Source organism: Leopardus geoffroyi, chromosome D1 (genome assembly GCF_018350155.1).
Source record: "Leopardus geoffroyi isolate Oge1 chromosome D1, O.geoffroyi_Oge1_pat1.0, whole genome shotgun sequence".
Classification (NCBI taxonomy): Eukaryota; Metazoa; Chordata; class Mammalia; order Carnivora; family Felidae; genus Leopardus; species Leopardus geoffroyi.
Window position 1 is genome coordinate 33,497,076 of NC_059329.1, and position 24,393 is coordinate 33,521,468.

Genomic DNA, 24,393 nt, shown 5'->3' on the forward strand with positions numbered 1-24,393 from the left:
ACGGACCGCGAGATCGTGACCTGGCTGAAGTCGGACGCTTAACCAACTGCGCCACCCAGGCGCCCCTAGTATTGACATTTTAACAATATTTATTCTTCCAATCCATGAGCAGGGAATGTCTTTCCATTTCTTTATATCTTCTTCAATTTCCTTCATAAGATATCTATAGTTTTCAGCATACAGATCTTTTACATCTTTGGTTAGATTTATTCCTAGGTATTATATGCTGCTTGGTGCAATTGTGAATGGGATCAGTTTTTTTAATTGTCTTTCTGTTGCTTCATTGTTAGTGTATAAGAATGCGACTGATTTCTGTACATTGATTTTGTATTCTGCAACTTTGCTGAATTCATGTATCAGTTCTAGCAGACTTTTGGTGGAGTCTATCAGATTTTCCATGTATAGTATCATGTCATCTGCAAAAAGTGAAAGCTTGACTTCATCTTTGCCAATTTTGATGCCTTTGATTTCCTTTTGTTGTCTGATTGCTGATGCTAGCACTTCCAACACTATGTTAAACAACAGCGGTGAGAGTGGGCATCCCTGTCGTGTTCCTGATCTCAGGGGGATAGCTCTCAGTTTTTCCCCATTGAGGATGATGTTAGCTGTGGCCTTTTCATAAATGGCTTTTATGATGTTTAAGTATGTTCCTTCCATCCCGACTTTCTGAAGGGTTTTTGTTAAGAAATGGTGCTGAATTTTGTCAAATGCCTTTTGTGCATCGATTGACAGGATCATAAGGTTCTTATCTTTTCTGTTATTAATGTGATGTATCACGTTGATTGATTTGCGAATGTTGAACCAGCCCTGCATTCCAGGAATGAATCCCACTTGATCATGGTGAATAATTCTTTTTATATGCCGTTGAATTCGATTTGCTAGTATCTTATTGAGAATTTTTGCATCCATATTCATCAGGGATATTGGCCTGTAGTTCTCTTTTTTTACTGGGTCTTTGTCTGGTTTGGGAATCAAAGTAATACTGGCTTCATAGAATGAGTCTGGAAGTGTTCCTTCCCTTTCTATTTCTTGGAATAGCTTGAGGAGGATAGGTATTATCTCTGCTTTAAATGTCTGGTAGAATTCCTCTGGGAAGCCATCTGGTCCTGGACTCTTATTTGTTGGGAGATTTTTGATAACTGATTCAATTTCTTCGCTGGTTATGGGTCTGTTCAAGCTTTCTATTTCTTCCTGATTGAGTTTTGGAAGAGTGTGGGTGTTTAGGAATTTGTCCATTTCTTCCAGGTTGTCCAGTTTGTTGGCATATAATTTTTCATAGTATTCCCTGATAATTATATCTCTGAGGGATTAGTTCTAATAATTCCATTTTCATTCATGATTTTATCTATTTGGGTCATCTCCCTTTTCTTTTTGAGAAGCCTGGCTAGAGGTTTATCAATTTTGTTTATTTTTTCAAAAAACCAACTCTTGGTTTCGTTGATCTGCTCTACAATTTTTTTAGATTCTATATTGTTTATTTCTGCTCTGATCTTATTATTTCTCTTCTTCTGCTGGGTTTGGGGTGTCTTTGCTGCTCTGCTTCTATTTCCTTTAGGTGTGTTGTTAGATTTTGTATTCGGGATTTTTCTTGTTTCTTGAGATAGGCCTGGATTGCAATGTATTTTCCTCTCAGGACTGCCTTTGCTGCATCCCAAAGCATTTGGATTGTTGTATTTTCATTTTCGTTCATTTCCATATATTTTTTAATTTCTTCTCTAATTGCCTGGTTGACCCACTCATTCGTTAGTAGGGTGTTCTTTAACCTCCATGCTTTTGGAGGTTTTCCAGACTTTCTCCTATGGTTGATTTCAAGCTTCATAGCATTGTGGTCTGAAAGTATGCATGGTATGATCTCAATTCTTGTATACTTATGAAGGGCTGTTTTGTGACCCAGTATATGATCTATCTTGGAGAATGTTCCATGTGCACTCGAGAAGAAAGTATATTCTGTTGCTTTGGGATGCAGAGTTCTAAACATATCTGTTAAGTCCATCTGATCCAATGTATCATTCAGGGCCCTTGTTTCTTTATTAACTGTGTGTCTAGATGATCTATCCATTTCTGTAAGTGGAGTGTTAAAGTCCCCTGCAATTACCACATTCTTATCAATAAGGTAGCTTATGTTTATGAGTAATTGTTTTATATATTTGGGGGCTCCGGTATTCAGTGCATACATTTATAATTGTTAGCTCTTCCTGATGGATAGACCCTGTAATTATTATATAATGCCCTTCTTCGTCTCTTGTTACAGCCTTTAATTTAAAGTCTAGTTTGTCTGATATAAGTATGGCTACTCCAGCTTTCTTTTGGCTTCCAGTAGCATGATAAATAGTTCTCCATCACCTCACTTTCAATCTAAAGGTGTCCTCAGGTCTAAAATGAGTCTCTTGTAGACAGCAAATAGATGGGTCTTGTTTTTTTATCCATTCTGATACACTATGTCTTTTGGTTGGCGCATTTAGTCCATTTACATTCAGTGTTATTATAGAATGATATGGGTTTAGAGTCATTGTGATGTCTGTATGTTTTATGCCTGTAGCGATGTCTCTGGTACTTTGTCTCACAGGATCCCCTTTAGATCTCTTGTAGGGCTGGTTTAGTGGTGACAAATTCCTTCAGTTTTTCTTTGTTTGGGAAGACCTTTATCTCTCCTTCTATTCTAAATGACAGACTTGCTGGATAAAGGATTCTTGGCTGCATATTTTTTCTGTTCAACACATTGAAGATCTCCTACCAATTCTTTATGGCCTGCCAAGTTTCAAAAGAGAGATCAGTCACGAGTCTTATAGGTCTCCCTTTATATGTTAGGGCACGTCTATCCCTTGCTGCTTTCAGAATTTTCTCTTTATCCTTGTATTTTGCCAGTGTCACTATGAGATGTTGTGCAGAAGATCGATTCAAGTTACGTCTGAAGGGAGTTCTCTGTGCCTCTTGGATTTCAATGCCTTTTTCCTTCCCCAGTTCAGGGAATTTCTCAGCTATTATTTCTTCAAGTACCCCTTCAGCATCTTTCCCTCTCTCTTCCTCCTCTGGGATACCAATTATGCATATACTATTTCTTTTTAGTGTATCACTTAGTTCTCTAATTTTCCCCTCATACTCCTGGATTTTTTTATCTCTCTTTTTCTCAGCTTCCTCTTTTTCCATAACTTTATCTTCTAGTTCACCTATTCTCTCCTCTGCCTCTTCAATCCGAGCCGTGGTCGTTTCCATTTTATTTTGCATCTCGTTTAAAGCGTTTTTCAGCTCCTCCTGACTGTTCCTTAGTCCCTTGATCTCTGTAGCAAGAGATTCTCTGCTGTCCTCTATACTGTTTTCAAGCCCAGCGATTAATTTTATGACCATTATTCTAAATTAACTTTCTGTTATATTATTTAAATCCTTTTTGATCAGTTCATTAGCTGTTGTTATTTCCTGGAGATTATTTTGAGGGGAATTCTTCTGTTTGGTCATTTTGGATAGTCCCTGGTGTGGTGAGGACCTGCAGGGCACTTCCCCTGTGCTGTGGTGTATAACTGGAGTTGGTGGGCGGGGCCGCAGTCAGACCTGATGTCTGTCCCCAGCCCACCACTGGGGCCATAGTCAGACTGGTGTGTGCCTTCTCTTCCCCTCTCCTAGGGTCAGGATTCACTGTGGGGTGGCGTGGCCCATCTGAGCTACTTGCACACTGCCAGGCTTGTGGTGCTGAGGGTCTGGCATATTAGCTGGGGTGGGTAGGCAAGGTGCAGGGGGCAGGAGGGGCAGGCTTAGTTCGCTTCTCCTTAGGGGATCCACTTCAGGAGGGGCCCTGTGGCAGCGGGAGGGAGTCAGACCCGCTGCCGGAGGGGTGGCTCCTCAGAAGCACAGCTTTGGGTGTTTGCGCGGAGCAAGTAATTTCCCTGGCAGGAACCGGTTCCCTTTGGGATTTTGGCTGGCGGATGGGTGAGAGAGATGGCGCTCGATAGTGCCTTTGTTCCCCACCAAACTGAGCTCTGTCCTCCCGGGGCTCAGCAAGTCTCCCTCCCTTTTTCCTCCAGCCTTCCCGCTTTCCGAGCAGAGCTGTTAACTTATGACCTCCCAGATGCTTAGTCCTGCTTGCTGTTGGAACACACTCTGTCTGGCCCCTCCACTTTTGCAAGCCAGACTCAGGGTCTCTGCTTGGCAGGGAGGCCACCCCTCCACCCCGGCTCCCTCCCAACAGTCCGTGTAGCGTGTACAGCCTCGCTGCCCTTCCTACCTTCCTCCGTGGGCCTCTCGCCTGCGCTTGGCTCCAGATATTCTGTTCTGATAGTCTTCTGGCGGTTTTCTGGGTTATCTAGGCAGGTGTAGGTGGAATCTAAGTGATCAGCAGGACTCGCAGTGAGCCCAGCGTCCTCCTACACCGCCATCTTCCCTAGAATCTTTCGGGTTCTGACATTTAATTCTTGAAATATCCTTATGATCTTCATTTATCTAGCTATCCCCATCAAAGGCCTTAGAATCCTATTCCTTCTCTATCATGGCTCTTACTTTGGCTTAAGAGATTTGACTGGGATTCCAAATTTCTCTGAACTCTTCTCTATGTCCTAAGACTGATTATATTTGCCCTCCTGCTGCAAGAAATGAACATCTTTTTAAATTCTGCCTTCAGACACTTATATTTTGCTTTAAATTTTTGATTAATAGATTTGAGTCTGTCATTTATTTCTTCAAGAATTGGTGGCATTTAAGAATAGCCACCAGATTTCATGGTCCTTATAATTGCTGTTTCTCCCTAAAGTCTCAAATCCAAAAGACAGTACTAGCTAATGTTTCTCTTTTGTCTCTCTCCTGTTGCAGTCTACAAAAGATGAAGGTCTTAGAATTGTACCTTTACAACATGCCATGAACTGTAAATACAACTCCCACCATAACTCATAGGTCCTTATTGCCATCCTGTCAGTGAACAAACCATTCCAGAATCTCAGCCATAGGGTCTGCTTCTTAGAACCACTTCAAATACCAGCTATGTTGGGTAAAATACCTTGAAGTAGAACTTAAGATGAAGATCCTTGTTCAAGTGATTCATTGGAGGAGGAGGAAAGTGAGCAAAATAGGACTAGGCAGGAGGAAAACTAAGCAAAATATCAGTCTTAGCTGGAGACTGGCTTCACTCTTATTCCTCAGGAAAGCTCTGGCACATGTATTGTACCATAGAGTTTGTAACAGAGTTTGTCCCACTTTTAGTGAAGAGGGCTGGCCTTTCATATTCTCTTGTTTTCCCTTTTTTCCCAGCAATAAGTGAGGTCTGCACTGGGGAGCAGGTGGGAGATTCCTTCTCTGTTGAAAATATTGGCTTCGAGGTGTTTTTAGCCAACACTCACAGCAGTAGGGGGTTGGGGTTGAGATGTGTGTATGAATACCAAATAGTGGAAGTGTTACGAAAAAGACACCAGCAGCAACCACTACAGTAAGAATGGCAGAAACACAAATGCTTTCTTGGTAGAGGTGAAGGCTTAACCAGGGGCTGAGAACTAAATGCTGCCTGCCCAGCATTATTTTTTACACCTCATCACTTGGCAATGTTCTTTCAGTCATTCATTCCAGAGATGATTAGGGAGACTGATTATGTTGTAGAATTAACCTGTACCCTGGGAATAGAGTAACGATTAATTTTACAGATTGTGAGCAATAGACTCGTAAGGAGATAATTACAGGAAAATGCGAATAGGTGTTATCAATGTGATGTGAATCTGTGCAAGTAGGAAAGAGAGAAACTAGGAATGGGGAATTTAAAAAGTTCATGGAAAAGTTGAAATGTGAACTCGAAATTGAGAAATGATGAGGAGTTTCTCAGGCAACTTTCCTTAGTTACACAGAAATCAAGTCTGTCAATGTTAATATATAAACAATTGGTTTTTTATTCTAGTGGGATTTAGGGGAATGCTTGGATTCAGATTTTACAAAGGCTATTAAGATATGATCAAATGACCTGTTCCAGTGATCTGTATTTAACCCTCTGATTCTATAATGTAGTATGTTTCTCTATTGACTTGAACAGAGATTATTCAGCTTCTATTTGCTTAGCCTTAGTATTCAAAGACAACCTTAAGTGAACCAAAGACCATTTACACAAGAAATTCATGGATATAACTTATACAGGTGGTTAATGCCTCAGCTTTCCATCAAAAAAAGGTAATTTGAACAATAGACATTTATGTTCTCATAAATCTGATTCCATGGACTTAGCTGAGAGTAGAAAAATTCCAGTGTGATGGATTCTTTCCTAGGAATTTGAGGTGGAGATTTGTCATAGGCAAAGAAAAACTATTATCAATCCATTAAAAAATCAATTATGAGATTGAATATAAAATAGCTTCTATAGTAGTATGCTTTGCAAGTTCCCTCTGTAATTAGCTATTTATCATTCTCAAAGACATCTATTTTCCATTTTCACTAACAGGGTGACTGATTGGATTTGTTCATTAAATGGGCAAAGTCAAAGTCCATCTTTTGAAAACACTGTTAGAGTTAATTGGGGAGTACATTAAAGCTTGAATCTGGTAACTCAACTTTAAAAATAAACATTGTCCATAGAATGTTATTCTTTGAAGAGAAAACAGATTACAGTCTCAGCTAAAGTATCACTATGAGAAAACATCTTGGGAGTACCAGCTGTCTAATAGGGCATGAAATATTTGTACTTTGAACCAACAACTATATGTGCTGCCTTCCTCAGTTCTTAAGTTTTTAATATGTGGAAATGGAGATTATGCATTTTACCATTTTACCTTATGACCACCCTTTAAAACTTTCCTTTCCCTTTCAGACTCTTTGGGTGTGGCCATCCTTTCTGAATCTTTTTTGCTGGGTCTTCCTCATCTTCCTAATATCTGAATTTGAAGTGCCTGAAGGTTACTAAATCTTTTATTCTCTTTCTATTCTAGCTATTCTCAATTCCAAGGTATTCTCATTTAGTCCTATAGTTTTTAATATTTCCTAAATGTTGATAATTTTCAAATACATGTTTTTAGTCTTGATGTCTGGACCTCTCTTGAGCACTAGACTTTATATCCAAAAGTCCCTTTGGGATTCCTACTTGAATATTTAATAGTCATTTGAAATTTAGCAGGTCTAAAATTGAACTCCTAATTCTTTACCTCTCTAGACAATTGACCTCCGCAGTCTTTATCTAGTTAATGGCATACTCTTCACATAGTTCCTCAGGATTAAAATCTGGAATCCTTGATTCCTCTCTTTTCCTCATACTTTTTATAGAATTCATGAGCATTCCTAGTTCTATCCTATATTTTATTTATTTTATATTATATTATTTTTATTTTATTTTATTTTATTTTATTTAACATTTATTTATTTTTGAGACAGAGAGCATGAACAGGGGAGGGTCAGAGAGAGGGAGACACAGAATCTGAAACAGGCTCCAGGCTCTGAGCTGTCAGCACAGAGCCCGACGCGGGGCTCGAACTCACGGACTGCGAGATCGTGGCCTGAGCCGAAGTCGGCCGCTTAACCGACTGAGCCACCCAGGCACCCCTATCCTATATTTTAAAAATATTTCATTTTTAAATAATCTCTATACCCAACATGGGGCTCAAGCTCATGACCCTGAGATCAAGAGTCACATGCTTTTCCAGCTGAGCCAGCCAGGAGCCCCATTCCTGGTTCTGCCTTGAAAATATATCTGGCATGTAACTTCTTTTCACACTTCTAGTCTGTGTCCTCATTACTTCTCACTTATGCTACATTAGTAGCCCTTTCTATGCTTCCACATTTGCCTCCACCCTATACAGTCTATTTTTATTGAACAACCACAGTAATCCCTTAAAAGCATAGTTCTATTTCATTTCCTATTTTCATTCCTGTTTATAGTAGGATGTTAAAAGAAGTGTTTGAGTTAATAGCCATCAGATAGCAAAAGGAGTTGTAAGACAGAGAATCTTTAGATATTTCAAAAATAGCAGTTACATTACTATAATATATATTACTCACATCAAGTGGTGAAATTTGAGACAAGAAGAAGACTCATGAAGAGGATTTTTGAAGAGGCATGCTCTGAAGAACCTGGCTATGAGTGCCCCACCTCCAATTATCTAATAAGGCTACTTCACTGAGACCATTCAGAGATAGCTACAGACTGAATGAAACTGTAAACTTGTGTTTTGTTTTTGTTTTTGTTTGTTTTGTTTTGCTTTGTTTTTTAACTCCCAGCTGAGAAACTGAAAGGGCTAGAGTTAGGCAGTCAAGTTGCTGATGCTGGAGTTAAAGCTCACTGCTTTGGGTTTGGTCTATGCATGCAGAATTCAATACAGCAAAGGTTTTGTGTGTGTTTCACATACACCAGATGTAAGCCATGTAGGAGAGAGAACTGTCCTTAAGCTATTTTAAATCCTTCCCAATAACATCACAATGACTAATGATGAAATTGAGGGGGAAATACCTACCAAGAAGAAAATACACCTCTCACAACATAGGAATTGCAGTCAAATTTACCTACTGTGTTCTCTGAATCCATGGAAGTATCAATGATATAAGAATGAGTTTTAAACCTGACAAGCTAAGAGAGCAGAAAGTCATTTTATATTAGTGCTAGTTCAGTAAGAAGTTTTCTTATTCTAATTTATCTTTCCCAAATGCACCTCTTTGAACATGGTAGGGTCAGAAGCTTAGGTTATAAAAAATGGGAAAAGAGAGGGAGTTAAAGCTTAGGCCAGAAGAAAAGAGGACAGAAACTGTAATAATGTTCATGCACCACAATTTCTCATTTACCAAAGGGCCCAACCAAGAGTGAAGAAGAATTTTAACTTTATTATTATTATTGTTATTATTATTATTATTATATTATACTGGCATTATATATATATATATATTATATATATACTGGCATTATATATATATTATATATATACTGGCATTATATATATATATATATATATATATATATATATATATATGATACTGGCAATATATATATATTTGATACAAGATGTGAGATCTATATTATATATATATATATATGATTGAGATATGAGATATGTGTGTGTGTGTATATATATGTGTATATATATATACATATATATATGTGTGTATATATATATGTATATATATACACATATATATATGTATATATATATGTATATATATATATGTTTGTATTGGCCATTCTAGGTCTTATTTAAAAATGTTTATCTTTAAGAAAGAGAAAGAGCATGACAGGGAAGGGCAGAGAGAGAGGGAGATACAGAAACCAAAGCAGGCTCCAGGCTCAGAGCTGTCAGTACAGAGTTTGACATGGGGCTTGAACTCACAAACCGTGAGATCATGAAGTGAGCCAAAGTTGGACGCTCAAAAAATGAGCCACCCAGGCTCCTGTCTAGGTCTTTTGCCTTACCATATGAACTTCAGAATCAGTTTGTCAATATCCATGACATAATTCACTAGAATTTTGGTTGAGAGTGTAATGAATGTGTAAATCAAGTTAGAATGAATTGATATCCTGACAATATTGAGTCTTCTTGTCATAACTCTCCATTTATTTAGTTCTTTGACTTTATTCTCAGGATTTTGTAGTTTTCCTTATATAAATCTTGTACATATTTGTTAGATTTATACCTAAGTATTTCATTTTTTGGGGGGTGCTAATGCAAATGGTATGTGTTTTAAATTTCAAATTCCATTTGTTTATTGCTGGTATATAGAAAAATGATTAACCTTGTATATTAATCTTATATCTTGAAAACTTGCCCTAATAGCTTATTAGTTCCAAGGGTTTTTAGGTTGTTTTTGGTTATTTCAAAATCTCTACATAGACAATCATGTCATGTATGAATACAGACAATTTAATTTTTCTTTCTTAATATGGTGAGAGGAAACACCCTTGCCTTGTTCTCAATCTTAGGGGTAAGCTTCAATTGTCTCCCCATTAAATATGATGTTAACTGTAGATTTTTTTGTAGATATTCTTTATCAAGTTGAGGAAGTTAGTCTATTCTTATTTCACTGAGAGTTTTTATAATGAGTAGGTATTGGATTATGTCAAATGTAGATATTTCTGTATCTATTGATTTGATCATATGATTTTTCTTTTCCAGCTTGTTAATATGATGAATTACATTATTTGATTACTGAATGTTGAGGATAAATCCCACTTGTCATGGTGTATAATTTCTTTTATATATTATTGCATTTCATTTGCTAATATTTTGTTCAAGATTTTTGCATCTGTGTTCACGAGTGATACTGATCTCTAGTTTTCTTGTAATATTTTTGTGATTTTGAATTAAGGTAATGCCGGCCTCATAGAATGAATTTGGAAGTATTTCCTTAGCTTCTATACTCTGGAAGAGATTATAAATAATTGTTAAAATTTCTTCCTTAGATGTTTAGTAGAATTCACCAGTGAGCCATCTGGGCCTGATGCTTTCTGTTTTAGGATGCTATTAATTATTGACTCGATATTTTTAATAGAAATAGGCCTATGCAGATTGTCTATTTCTTCTGTATGCCTTTCAGAAAATTATATTTTTTGAAGAATTTATTCATTTCATCAAGGTTATCAAATTTGTGGGTACAGAGTTGTTCATAGTATTTATTATAATTTTAATGCATATAAGACCTATAGCAATGATACCTCTTATACTTCAGGCATTAATAATTGTATCCTTTTTCTTTTCCTAGTTATCCTGAGTAGAGGCTTATTGATTTTATTGATATTTTCCAAAACCCAGCTTGTTGCTTTTTGATTTTTTTCTATTGATTTCCTGTTGTCAATTTTATTGACTTCTGCTGTATTTCTTCTTATTCATTTTCTTTTACTTATTTTGGATTTACTTTGCTTTTCTCTTTCTTCTAAGGTGAAAGCTTAGATTATTGATTTTATATCCCTATTATTTTCTAACATATGCATTCAATGCTATAAATTTATCTGTAAGCACTGCTTTTACTGCATCCTTCAAATTTTAATAGGTTGTATTTTCATTTAGTTAAAATATTTTTAAAATTTATCTTGAGATTTTTCTTTGATGCATATCATATATATGTGTATTATTTAATATCCATGTATTTTGGAGTTTTTCAGTTATCCTTGCTATTTTTTTTCTAGTTTAATTACATTGTAGGATGAAAGAAAGGCATTGTATGATTCCTATTCTTTTACATTTGTTCAGGTGTGTGTTATGTCCCAGAATGTGGTCCATCTTGGTGAATGTTCCATGTGATCTTGAGAAGACTGTATATTCTGCTGTTGCTGGATCATCATCTATTCTCTAGATGTCAATTACATCTAGTTGATGGATGATGCTGTTGAGTTCACCTATGTCCTTACTGATTTATCTGCCTGCTTGGTCTGCCCATTACTGATAAATGGGTGTTGAAGTCTCTATGATAGTGGATTCATCTGTTTCTCCTTATAATTGTATTTGTTTTTTGCCTCATGTAGTTTAATGTGTTGTTGAGTGCACTTCTATTCTTTTTAAAGTTTTCTTCTTCCTTTTATTTTTTCTTTCTTCCTTTCTTCCTTTCTTTTTCCTTCTGCGATATTTTAAAGTAAATCCCTGCAATCATATGATTTCATCTTTTTCTAGAAAAATTATCTAAAATATTAATTAGCAAAATTAGGATATCATATTTTATCTTGTCCATATCCCATTTCCCCTGGTTACTTAACAAATATAATTTATTATAAATGTTTATTTAAATCAGAATTTGAACAAGGTCTTGGTAGTTTGTTAAACTTCTGAAGTATCATTTAAAGAGGAAGCCCCATTTTTTCCCTTTTTTTTAAAATGATATTGATCTAGGAAATAAACTGGATCATTATCCTGAAGAGTGTTCCACATTTTGGATTTGGCCAATTACTTCTTCATGGTCTCATATAATAGAGTTTCTATTTCTTATGATTTCTGCAACTGATAGATATAGAATTTGATTTAATAAGGATTCAAGATTTTTTTTTCTGATGAAGAATGCTACATAGGGGCATTATATATTTCATATCATGTCACATCAGGTGGTCAACAGCATATGATTGTCTCACTTTAATGATGCTAAAATTAATTAGTAGATTCATGTGGTGATTATCCAATGTCAGATTTCTCATTAATAATTCTTGTAATGGCTTGTTTTAGCATCTAATGATAAATGTTGTTCAGGTCAATGTTTCATTAAGTGTAGCAAAAAAGTGAGTTTCCAAATCTTATTTATTCTCCATATTTCCCTAGGAATATTTTCAAGGTAGATCTCCTGTCCATTTGTCATGACACGATTTGTCTTTATAACTTCCTTGCTTTCTGGGACTAGATGATGCAGGCTTATATTGTGTAACTCTTGCCCCAGGCCTCAAATCAACTATTTCTTTAGGGAGCCATGGTTCCCTTTATTGAATAACAGGGACTGTCTCAGACCAGATTCCCTAGTAAATAGAATTTGATGCGGTCTCAGGGCAGCATGAGTAAAGGAAATAGAAAGTGAGTCAGGAAAGAATGCAAAGCAAGGTAAGATGATGTATACTTGGCTTATTGCTTTATTCTAAGCTTTGATGGAGCCACATCCTTGCCAAATATGTCTGCATGACCATGTAAGATGTCTCCTGATAGACGATATGAAGAAATTATTTTTTTGGTGACATCCATAGTAGAGAAAAGAGAGAAGTAAGTTAATCTATTTGGCTCCATCTATCTCTTATTTCCCATTGGTCAAATTTCAACCCCCTGGGAATTAACTTTTTGTACTTCTGTTCTGCATCAACCAATACTTTTAAGACTTGGTCAGGAAGCCAGATCCTATGCCTTGAACTGTGACATTTGATCTGCATAAGAAAGTTGTGACAGGCACGAGAGCCCTAGTATGCCTGGTTGGCCTTGGCTTCGAGAGTTGTAGCAAAGCATACTACTCAGTGTTCCAGATCAATGTGTTGATTGGTTCCATGCACTGGAAAGACTAAAGACAGTTAGTCAGTTGGGTGGCAGATGAGGTGCAGCAAGCATCCCAGGGTCTAGAAGACAGGTGAGGCCAAGGGAGTCAGGAGAGGTACATAAAATATGTTTGATATAGAAATATGTCAATTTTAAAAATTGAGATTTATTTCTTCAATTTGAAAAGATCCATCTTTTAGCAAAAATATATTACTCTTAGAAATTAAAACATAAGCTGTATGAGTTGGGATACTGCTAGAGAGCATGCACCATGCCATCAATTCCATTAGCTGGAACTTAGTTATTTGTTCATACCAAAGTTAAAGAGAGGCTGGGGAATGTGGTTTAGCTGTAATCCTAGGGAGAACAGGAAACAAGTTTGGTGAGCCAGTTTCTGCTACATAGGTAATGTTTAGCACTGGAATATTTCTAAAATATTTTGTTGATGTTCTCTTAAGTAGTTACTGGTTACTTAACTACTGTTAGAAGCTAGTTTGTAATATGCCACAAAGGTAATTGATGAAGGGATCCAGATTTTTGGGCAGATGTAGAATTTTTCTGACAACTGTCATGGATTTAATTCAAAATTAGAAAAAAAATGAAGCAAGAAAGATAGGAAACTGATCATCTTGAAATATTTGTGTTTTGCTACAGCTGAATCACATATTAATAAAACTTGGGTTACTAACTTCTCTTAGTCTACTCTGACATTCAGGTCAAGAAGATATTGCTAACTTTCTATAATGTTAGCCATGATTAATTTGCTTATTAAAATTGAAGTTTAATTTTATTTGGTGGGAGTCACCAGCTGTTTGATGAATTTTATTTTTATTTACTGTAATTCAATGTAAAATTTATTCTTGCCTACTTATAAATAACTAACAATATATATTTCACAAATATATTACTCAGTATTATTACTTTTACATAAATATTGGAAAATGAACTAGAGGGCACCTGGGTGGCTCAGTTGGTTGAGCCACCGACTTCGGCTCAGGTCATGATCTCAGGGTTTGTGAGTTCCAGCCCCGCATGGGGCTCTGTGCTGACAGCCTGGAGTCTGCTTTGGTCTGTGTCTCCCCCTCTCTCTCTCTGCCCCTCCCCCATTCATGCTCTGTCTCTCTCTCAGAAATAAATAAACGTAAAAAAAATTAAAAGAAAATGAAGTAGAATACATCAATGTGTTATGCTATAAATTTTTTTCTGGGAACAAGTGTGTGTTTTTTTTATCGGGCACCTGGGTGGCGCAGTCACAGTCGGTTAAGCATCTGACCTCTCCCCTCAGGTCATGATCTCACGGCTCTTGGGTTTGAGCCCTGCACCTGGCTCTGTGCTGACAGCTCGGAGCCTGGAGCCTGCTTCAGATTCTGTGTCTCCCTCTCTCTCTGCCCCCCCCCCCCACTCACTCGCGTGCTCTCTCTCTAAAAAATAAAATGAAACATAAAAAAAATTAAGTTTTTTTATTAAAAGCACAGAAAATTAAAATAGGTTTTATTTGCTGTAAGCTTCCCTTTTCATTAAAAGTTACCTTAAGAGAAAATGATCTGATATTTCATTATAAGTGGTAAAGATTAAGACACATGTCTGTAGTCCCTGTTAAAGTGTTTTAGTTATATTTCACAGATAGCTATTCCTGCCAAAGAATCTGAAACAGACCTTTTAAAGTTTTTCTTATGCAAAATATTAAACTTACACAAATGTTCAGAATAGTATAATAAGTGTCTACTAACATATCACTCAACTTCAAAAATAACTGTTCCATTCTTGCTTCATATATTCTCCTCAAATTTTATTTTAATTGAATATTTAAAAGCATATTCAAAATATTGAATATTTTAAGGCAAATTCCAGATATCATATTATTTTTCTTGTACTTCTGTTTGGATCTTTGATAAAGACTTTTTTAAAAAAAATAACTATTAGTAATACTATGGTTTCCTCTTCTCATCCTAATACTCAGTTCACATTCAAATTTTCCACATGGTCTCCAAGCTGTCATTTTACTGTTTATATGTTTGAATCAGGATCTCAACAAGGTCCACACATTGTATTCTGCTGATATTGCTTTTCAGTCTATTTTAATGCTTTAACAGTTCCTTTCCCTACTTTTAATCCATATGCCATTTATTTGGGAAGAATTGAATCTTTTGTTCTTGTAGAATACACCACATTCAGCATTTAGATAATTTCTTCGTGTGGTGTTAATTTAGGTTCTTTTATTCCCTAGCATTTCCTGCTAACCAGCAGTTAGGCTTAGAGTTTTATTTATTTATTTATTTATTTATTTATTTAAATTCCAGTTAATTAAAATACTGTGTAATATTAATTTCAGGCCTAGAGTTTTGATAAATTCAGGTTCATGTTAAAAAATTTATAGCAAGAATATTAAAGAAGTAGTGCTGTGTACCTCCTATTCTATCATATTAATATCTCCGTGTCGCCTTTTCAGTGATGTTAAAATAGTGGGTTCAGATGATGGCAACCTGATATTTCTATTGCAATGTTCTTCATCAGCATTTTCACTAATGATTTTAACATTTACCAGAATCATTGCCTGAGTAAATTTTTAATTCTATCATTCCTTTTGTATTTATTATCTGTGATTCTTTTAAAAAGTAGAGCTATTCTTTATCAACTACCTGATTTTCCTGACACCCAGCTCTTACAGGAAAGACAGAATACTCAATTCTTGACCTTTTTATATTTTCATAACATTATCAGAATAATGAATCTTTCATCTAGCAAAGATAACCACTAATTTGTGTCTTTATTAGTATGAAATCATTGGTTTGTAGATATTACATGTGTTTCTATCCATTGTCGTCATTGTTCATTTTGAGCTTAAACTATCCCATCTTTGCTAGTGGGAGGTGTTTAAGTCTCCACTTAAATGATAACCTTTATAGGCACAGTAGGAAGTCCAAGGTTCATTTCATACATTTCCTACTTGCAACTTTAAAGCAGCCATTTATCTAAGAAAGTTCCTTTTAATGATTAATGGACTTTGAAGAACATAATTTATGTGTTATTTATTTATATTTGTATTATTTTTCTATTAAGGCTATTGCTCTTCTAGGCTTTTGCAGAACAAAGCTAGAAATAAGTTATGTTTAAGAAGGTTAAATAAAATATGAATTCATACTAATATTTCTATATTGAAGTTTACAGGTTTTATTTAACTTTAAAACTTACTCTTTTAATATTTTAACATGTATATTCACATATGGGCTAAATTGAAAAATAATTATACTAGTTATGCTACTCACAAGGAGACCAATGAATGTAGTTTAAGATTTCTTTCTGGGGTGTATGTGTGTATATGTTGTCCTTGATATATATGTCCCATTAGGAATATATTGTCAAAATACTTGAAGTACTTGTCCATGTGATTATAATTTCTCTATAAGGAGAATCTTTAACATATCAACCATTTGGTTGACCAATGGTTGATCAACCATTATTTTCTATTTATTCTTATTTTTTGGAAGTTACTTTGTTTTTTTTCCTTTAATTTTTAAATTAATGTATAACATTTATGTAGTTCCAAAGTCAAAACTATAAAATAAGTACATGAAAAAGAGCTTGCTTCCATATTTTTTCCTATATTCCGTTCCCTCCCTGTTTAATAGACAATAATTTTTTAGTCTGTAGTTTACTCTTCCATTATTTCTTTTAGACAGTATTAGTAAATAAGTGTATTTTCCTACTTCTTACATGAAAGGAAGCATGTATTCATTGTTCTGCACCTTATTTATTCTTTTTTTTTGCAGATTCATATTTAATTATGTTCTTTCAACATAATACTTGATTTTATTTTTTTTTAATTTACATTGAAATTAGTTAGCATATAGTGCAACAATGATTTCAGGAGTAGATTTTTTAGTGCCCCTTACTCATTAGCCTATCCTCCCTCCCACACCCCCTCCAGTAACTCTCAGTTTGTTCCCCATATTGTGACTCTTTTATGCTTTGCCCCCCTCCCTGTTTTTATATTATTTTTGTTTCCCTTCCCTTATGTTCATCTTTTTTGTCTCTTAAAGTCCTCATATGAGTGAAGTCATATGATATTTGTCTTTCTCTGACTGACTAATTTCACTTAGCATAATACCCTCAAGTTCCATCCACATAGTTGCAAATGGCAAGATTTCATTCTTGGTGATTGCTGAGCAATACTCCATTGTATATATACCTACCACATCTTATTTTTTTAAGTTTATTTATTTTTGACAGAGATAGAGTATGAGCATGAGCTGGGAAGGCCAGAGAGACAGGGAAACACAGAATGTGAAGCAAGCTCCAGGCTCCCAGCTGTCAGCACAGAGCCCAACGCGGGGCTCAAACTCATGAACTGTGAGATCATGGCCTTGGCCGAAGTTGGTCGCTCAACCAACTGAACCATCCAGGTGCCCCTACATACCACATCTTCTTTATTCATTCATCCCTCGATGGATTTGTGCTCTTTCCATACTTTGGCTATTGTTGATATTGCTGCTATAAACATTGGGGTGCATGTGTCCCTTTGAAACAGCACACCTGTATCCCTTGGATAAATACTTAGTAGTGCAATTGCTGGGTAGTAGGGTAGTTCTATTTGTAATTTTTTGAGAAAACTCCATACTGTTTTCCAGAGTGGCTGCACCAGTTTACATTCCCACCAGCAGTGCAAAAGAGATCCTCTTTCTCCGCATCTTTGCCAACATCTGTTGTTGCTTGAGTTGTTAATGTTAGCCATTCTGAGAGGTGTGAGGTGGTATCTCATTGTGGTTTTGATTTATATTTCCCTGATGATGAGTGATGTTGACATTTTTTCATGTGTCAGTTGGCCATCTGGATGTCTTCTTTGGAGAAGTGTCTATTCATGTCTTTTGCCCATTTCTTCACTGGATTTTTTTTTGGGTGTTGAGTTTGATAAGTTCTTTATGGATTTGGATACTAACCCTTTATCTTATATGTCATTTGCAAATATCTTCTCCCCTTCTGTCAGTTGCCTTTTAGTTTTGCTGATTGTTTCCTTCGCTGTGTAGAAGCTTTTTATTTTGATGAGGTCCCAGTAGTTCATTTTTGCTTTTGTTTCCCTTGCCTCCAGAGACATGTTGAGTAAAAAGTTGCTGCAGCCAAGATTAAAGAGGTTTTTGCCTGCTTTCTCCTCAAGGATTTTGATGGCTTCCTGTCTTACATTTAGGTCTTTAATCCTTTTTAAGTTTATTTTTGTGTATGGTGTAAGAAAGTGGTCCATGTTCATTCTGCATGTCGCTGTCCAGTTTTCCCAGCACCACTTGCTGAAGAGACTGTCTTTATTCCATTGGATATTCTTTCTTGCTTTGTAAAAGATTAGTTGGCCATATGTTTGTGGGTCCATTTCTGGGTTCTCTATTCTGTTGCATTGGTCTGAGTGTCTGTTCTTGTGCCAGTACCATACTGTTGATGATTACAGCTTTGTAGTATAGTTTGAAGTCTGGGATTATGATGCCTCCTGCTTTGGTTTTCTTTTTCAAGATTGCTTTGGCTATTTGGAGTTTTTTCTGGTTCCAAGGTCTTTTCTGGTTCCATACAAATTTTAGAATTATTTGTTCTAGCTTTGTGAAGAATGCTGGTGTTATTTTGATAGGGATTGCATTGAATATGTAGATTGCTTTGGGTAGTATCGACATTTAACAATATTTGTTCTTCCTATCCAGGAGCATGGAATCTTTTTTCATTTTTTTTGTGTCTTCTTCAATTTCTTTCATAAGCTTTCTATAGTTTTTAGTGTATAGATTTTTCAACTCTTTGGTTAGATTTATTCCTAGGTATTTTATGGTTTTTGGTGCAACTGTAAATGGGATCGATTCCTTGATTTGTCTTTCTGTTGCTTCATTGTTGGTGTATAAGAATGCAATCGATTTCTGTGCATTGATTTTATATCCTGCAACTTTGCTGAATTCATGAATCAGTTCTAGCAGTTTTTTTTTTGTGGAATATTTTGGATTTTCCACGTAGAGTATCATGTCATCTGTGAAGTGTGAAAGTCTGACCTCTTCTTGGCCGATTTGGATGCCTTTTATTTCGTTATGTTGTTTGATTGCAGAGGTAAAAACTTCCAATACTGTGTTGAATAACAGTGTCGAGAGTGGACATCCCTGTCTTGTTCCTGACCTTAGGAGGAAACCTCTCAGTTTTTTCCCATTGAGGATGATATTAGCATTAGGTTGTTCATATATGCCTTTTATGATTTTGAGGTATGATCCTTCTATATCTACTTTCTTAAGTGTTTTTATAAAGAAAGGAAGCTGTATTTTGTCAAATGCTTTCTCTGCATCTTTTGAGAGGATCATATGGTTCTTGTCCTTTCTTTTATTGATGTGATGAATTACATTATTTGTTTTGTGGATATTGAACAAGCCCTGCATCCCAGTTATAAATCCCACTTGGTCGTAGAGAAAAAAAAAAATTAATGTATTGTTGGAGCCAGTTAGGTAAAAGCTTGTTGAGGTTTTTTGCATCCATGTTCATCAGGGAAATTGGTCTATAGTTCTTCTTTTCAGTGGGGTCTCTGTCTGGTTTTGGTACCAAGGTAATGCTGGCTTCATAGAATGAGTTTGGAAGTTTTCCTTCCATTTCTATTTTTTTGGAACAGCTTCTAGAGAATAGGTGTTAACTCTTCCTTAAATGTTTGGTAGAATTCCCCTGGAAAGCCATCTGGCCCTGGACTCTAGTTTTTTGGGAGATTTTTGATTACTAATTCGATTTCCTTACTGATTATGGATCTGTTCAAATTTTCTATTTCTTCCTGTTTCAGTTTTGGTAGTGTATATGTTTCTACAAATTTGTCCATTTCTTCCAGATTGCCCATTTTATTGGCATATAATTTCTCATAATATTCTCTTATTATTGTTTTTATTTCTGCTCTGTTGGTTGTGATCTCTCTTCTTTCATTCTTGATTTTATTTATTTGGGTCCTTTCCTTTTTCTTTTTGATCAAACTGGCTAGTGGTTTATAAATTTTGTTAATTCTTTCAAAGAACCAGCTTCTGGTTTCATTGATCTGTTCTACCATTTTTTTTTTATTTCGATAGCATTGATTTCTGCTCTAATCTTTATTATTTCCTGTCTTCTGCTGTTTTTGGGTTTTATTTGCTATTCTTTTTCCAGTTCTTTAAGGTGTAATGTTAGGTTGTGTATCTGAGATCTTTCTTCCTTGTTTAGGAAGGCCTGGATTACAATATACTTTCCCTTAAGACCGCCTTTGCTGCGTCCCAGAGGTTTTCAGTTGTGGTGAGCCTTGTTTATTCTTATTCCCTCAACATTACATATTTTTGCTAGTCTATCTTAGGGATAGATATCTATACATGTGATTGCTAGGTCAAAGGGTAAATTCATGCAAAATGGTACTACTTATTGCCAAATTCCCTTCAGTAGGGGTGTATCATTTTGTGTTTGAGAAGATTTTGAAAATAAAGTTCCCTAGTCTCTGACCTACTGAATCAAAATCCTGAGATCTGGGTTCCCAGGTGACATAGATGATCACCTAGGTGTAGGAAGCCTGTTCTACAGGAAAATTTTAAGGGCAACATTAAATTAAACCCAATTAATTGCTCACTTGATATGTACCTGTGCTATGCACTGGTGGGAGAAATCCTAAGATAAATATAAGATAGTCTCTTTTTGGAGGATCCATAGCCTAGGGAGTGGAAGAGAAACAGACATTCATAAACAAATCACTGTAAAATCATGTGATTGCTTGTATAATAAAAATGTATACATGGTGCTAAGGGAACACAAAAGATGAGTAAGTGTATCTATGCAAATTGTACCTAGGATAGATTGTTACAAACTGTTCCAAATAAAAGCATAATTATGCACTTAACAAACTTCTTTCAAAACTCATTTGGTAAAGTCTCCTTTCTTGAGAAGAAATAAATCATGAGTCTAATTCTAAATGTATTCCATTTGTTAATTCTTCTTTGGTTTATTCTTTGACATGGCTTCCACTTTTTGAATTGGAACTACCATGGACATCTATGGAGATTTTTGAACCTAAAATTGTAACATAAAGTACTAAGAAAGTACTAACATTGTGATATTTTCAGCATAAAAACACTACCGTAATCATGATCATACTGTGGTCTGAATGAAATAAATAATGCCATTCATGTATCTCACAGGAGAGAAGATAAAAGTCAATAAAAAGAGAATTATTTATTAAAAAGATCTAGTGTTACAAGAACAGTACACAGAACTATTATCTGACTGTGCCTTCCACATGATATATACCATTATATATAGTATATATACAGATTGTATACAATATATTTAACGGTTTGACATGGAGTCCACAGTACCTTATTTTGGGTATGCAAAACATTCACTTTCATGAAATTTTTATTTATGAAGTGTTTTTTCCTTCATAGTTCAACTGTCATTATACAAAAATACAGTCTCTTCAGTGACTTAAGACTGTGCGGTTATTATCCCATCCAAGAAAAAGCTCACTCAGTACTGCAGCTGAAAAATAATGTACCTTGATAAGGAATGCTGTTCTGTTTTCTACAAAGTAACAAGTATGTAATACAGAAAAACATAACATAAACATTTAAAACCTATGTTTTTTATAGTTTATGATGCAAAATACATATTCTTTGCAGGTTGAGTAAAAACATCCCTTATCTCCAATTCCTGTAAGAATACATCAGACATTCTACTTGTAAATATTCTATCAGACGTGTACCATCCATCAGCTAGTTGAAAACATTGGTTAATTTTAATTTGCCACAAACTGACATATTTTACTGGACTTCATTTTATAAGAGTTTCAGTAATAACTTAATTCTTAAAGTCCTTCACTAAATCTAGTATAAAACATCACAGAAGATAAAGAAAATTATTTGATTAATCAATATGGACTAGAAATTATTGCCCATTCTCTTATATTCTTGCTGCATCTTTTTTTTTCAGATGCAAAATTTGTTCCTGCAAGCTACACTATATTCATGAGAGTTATATCTTTATATTTTTACTTGCTAAACAGTTTGCATTCCTCTATTTGCAAAGTCCAGCCTGTCCCACTCCAAAGGGGTACTGAAAGAAGGCCACTTGGTTGTTATAATTCACAGGCTTTAATATTCACCATCTGTAGTCATTTACTATAGTAATCAGTTAACTAAAATAGTCTTGTAAATCACTTCTTGTTTGTTTAGGGGTGTCTTGGATATAATCCCCCCCCCAAAAGAGAATGAGTAAGCAACTTAAATAGTTGTGCTATGGCTCTGAACCCAATCTTCTAGGATGTTCAAAACAACAATTCCAATATATCCTGATTCTGTAAAGATTAACCTCTAGAGCCAGCAGTGTGAGCTTATTAATGCTTCATTTTGCTTGCTGTTAAGGATGGTACAAACAGAATTAACAGGCTTAGATTTTATAAAAGAAAAGAAACTACTTTTCTTTTATATTAACATCATCTGCAAAACTAGTTTCTTCAAGCTCTTTTTTTTGGCATTTGACTTTGCAATAACTATCCCTTCAGGCATCTTGGGTATTAGGTGAACTGTGGCATATTCTTATATCAGTTGGAACTTCTATATGATTATCATCAAGTAGAAAACTTTCACTACAATTTCAAACTCTCTAGGGTCACTTCCATTCAAGGTAACTCCCCAAAATTGCAAATGGGGATGATTTCCCAAGCAGTGTATGGCTAGTTAGACTAGCTGAGCCTTATACTGAGGCCATATTTCCACAGCTTAATTCAAAGATCAATTTATTCAAGATGTTATTTTTATTTTAGTAGTTGCTAATATTTTATAAGTGGTATGTGATGCATGGAAGTATATTAAAAATAAAAATTTATTTGTTACGCTTGAACCATTTTAATCCACAGACTATCTGTATGCATAATTATTTGCACAACAAATTTTGATTGTCCTTAAAATTGTTGACAATTAGAAGAAAGCCCTGGACCTAATTCAACATCTGTTTTGGCAATAGGTAGGGAAATGGGAAAGCTGTGTCCTGTATTCATTTTTTTTTTCAAGTTAGCACCTTTGGCAGCATATTAGTGTCTGCCGTTTTTAGTGACCATATTTGTGCGTGTGACTTTAATCTTTTTTGTAACTAAAATAAACACTATATTTGCAGCTGGATAACATAGTAATTAATGAAAAACAATAGCACTTAAATTCATTTGGAATCACTTTCTATTTACCTTGCGCTAATGTAAATGGCTTATTCCCTACCCTAATAATTTGCCCTAGGGATGCATATAGAATAGCATATTGACAAATTTTGCTATTTTTCTATGCAGTAACTAAAATTTTTTGAGAAAATTTTTGTGTACTTATCCTATAATGGATCACACAACTGAGTTATTTTTTTCATATCTTCTACCAGTTTGTCAATTGGGGTAGTTAGCCAAAGGAAAAATGATAGTTGCAGAGTCTTCAGTAAACTTTTCATTCTCAGTTTTTTTTTTTGTATTTGTGTTTGAAACAGATCTGCTAGAGACCACTTAATTAACAAATGGATGGCACACATTCAGGGTCATCAGATATAAAATCAAATTCCAACATATTAAAAAAGTAAAGAATACATTTGACAGAAATTACTTTTACTTACAAAAAAAATTCATTACATACAATCTGCATATTTTTATTGGACCAAGAACTGTCCTCTCCATTTACAAAATCAAAGAGAAACCTGATGGATAAGTCATATTCCCCCCCAACCTCTTGTAAGTGCACCATGTGCAGTCCCAAAATTTTAAAGCTCATCTCAGGGTCCTGGGTCTCCACTTACACTACACTCTATTCACCTCTATTTTCACGCTAAAGGAAAGCAAAGCAAATTAAGCTGCAGTTTTCACCAAGAGGTTGAGGGAATCATCAATGCCAAGAGTAATGTTACCGATGATGAAGATGGAGAGAGTGTGTGGAGGGTCGATTGAGCACTAGTGATTTTCCCACCTGTGAAAATAGAGAAGCATTAAATGGAGCAAATTATTTTGGTTTTGCTTGAGCTAGGAAAGAATTGTTTTTAGGTATGTAATACTAATGAGTGCAACATGGGTTTGTTTCTAATGAGGGTGTGCTTATAAAATAAAGGTTTCCCCAAAATTACATGGCAGGTAGAATTATATATGGAATACTGTGATAAAAGGCTATGTCAAATAAAAAAAAATCTAATCAGGAAATTTAGTGTAATTTTCACCAATGATGTAAATTTCACTGATGGGAAACATCCCAAATTCCAGGTATGAATTGTAAAACAATTTCTACAGTACATTGTTCAGAAAAGGGAACAAGAATAATTAGCAGAAGTTTGTGGCAATAAGAATTCCTAATTCAATTACTTCAGTCAATTTTTGAATTTAGTAATAAAATTATTTAATTTATTATACTCATAGCTTATTCATTTATTTAACTGTTTAAGTTGACCAGGCTTAAATTTTAGATTTTCATACCTAACTTGGCAAAGGAGAGCCATCTTTCGTCACTCTTCCCTACATCCAGTAGAAATTCTTCCATCTTGAGACCAAATCATTGTATGCAGT

The 24,393-nt window shown here is 35.2% G+C and overlaps 1 protein-coding gene across 2 annotated transcripts in view; it reads right to left on the reverse strand.

Moving 5' to 3' along the window:
- Positions 1-21,019: 21,019 nt before the first annotated feature.
- The window catches only part of CNTN5 (contactin 5), a 1,378,474-nt gene continuing 1,375,100 nt past the window's right edge, over positions 21,020-24,393 (reverse strand). For both annotated transcript variants that reach the window (XM_045483542.1, XM_045483543.1), the window contains one exon: positions 21,020-23,806. In XM_045483542.1, the coding sequence (XP_045339498.1) occupies positions 23,703-23,806 (104 nt within the window). In that variant the 3' untranslated portion in view covers positions 21,020-23,702. The remainder of the gene's footprint in view (positions 23,807-24,393) is intronic.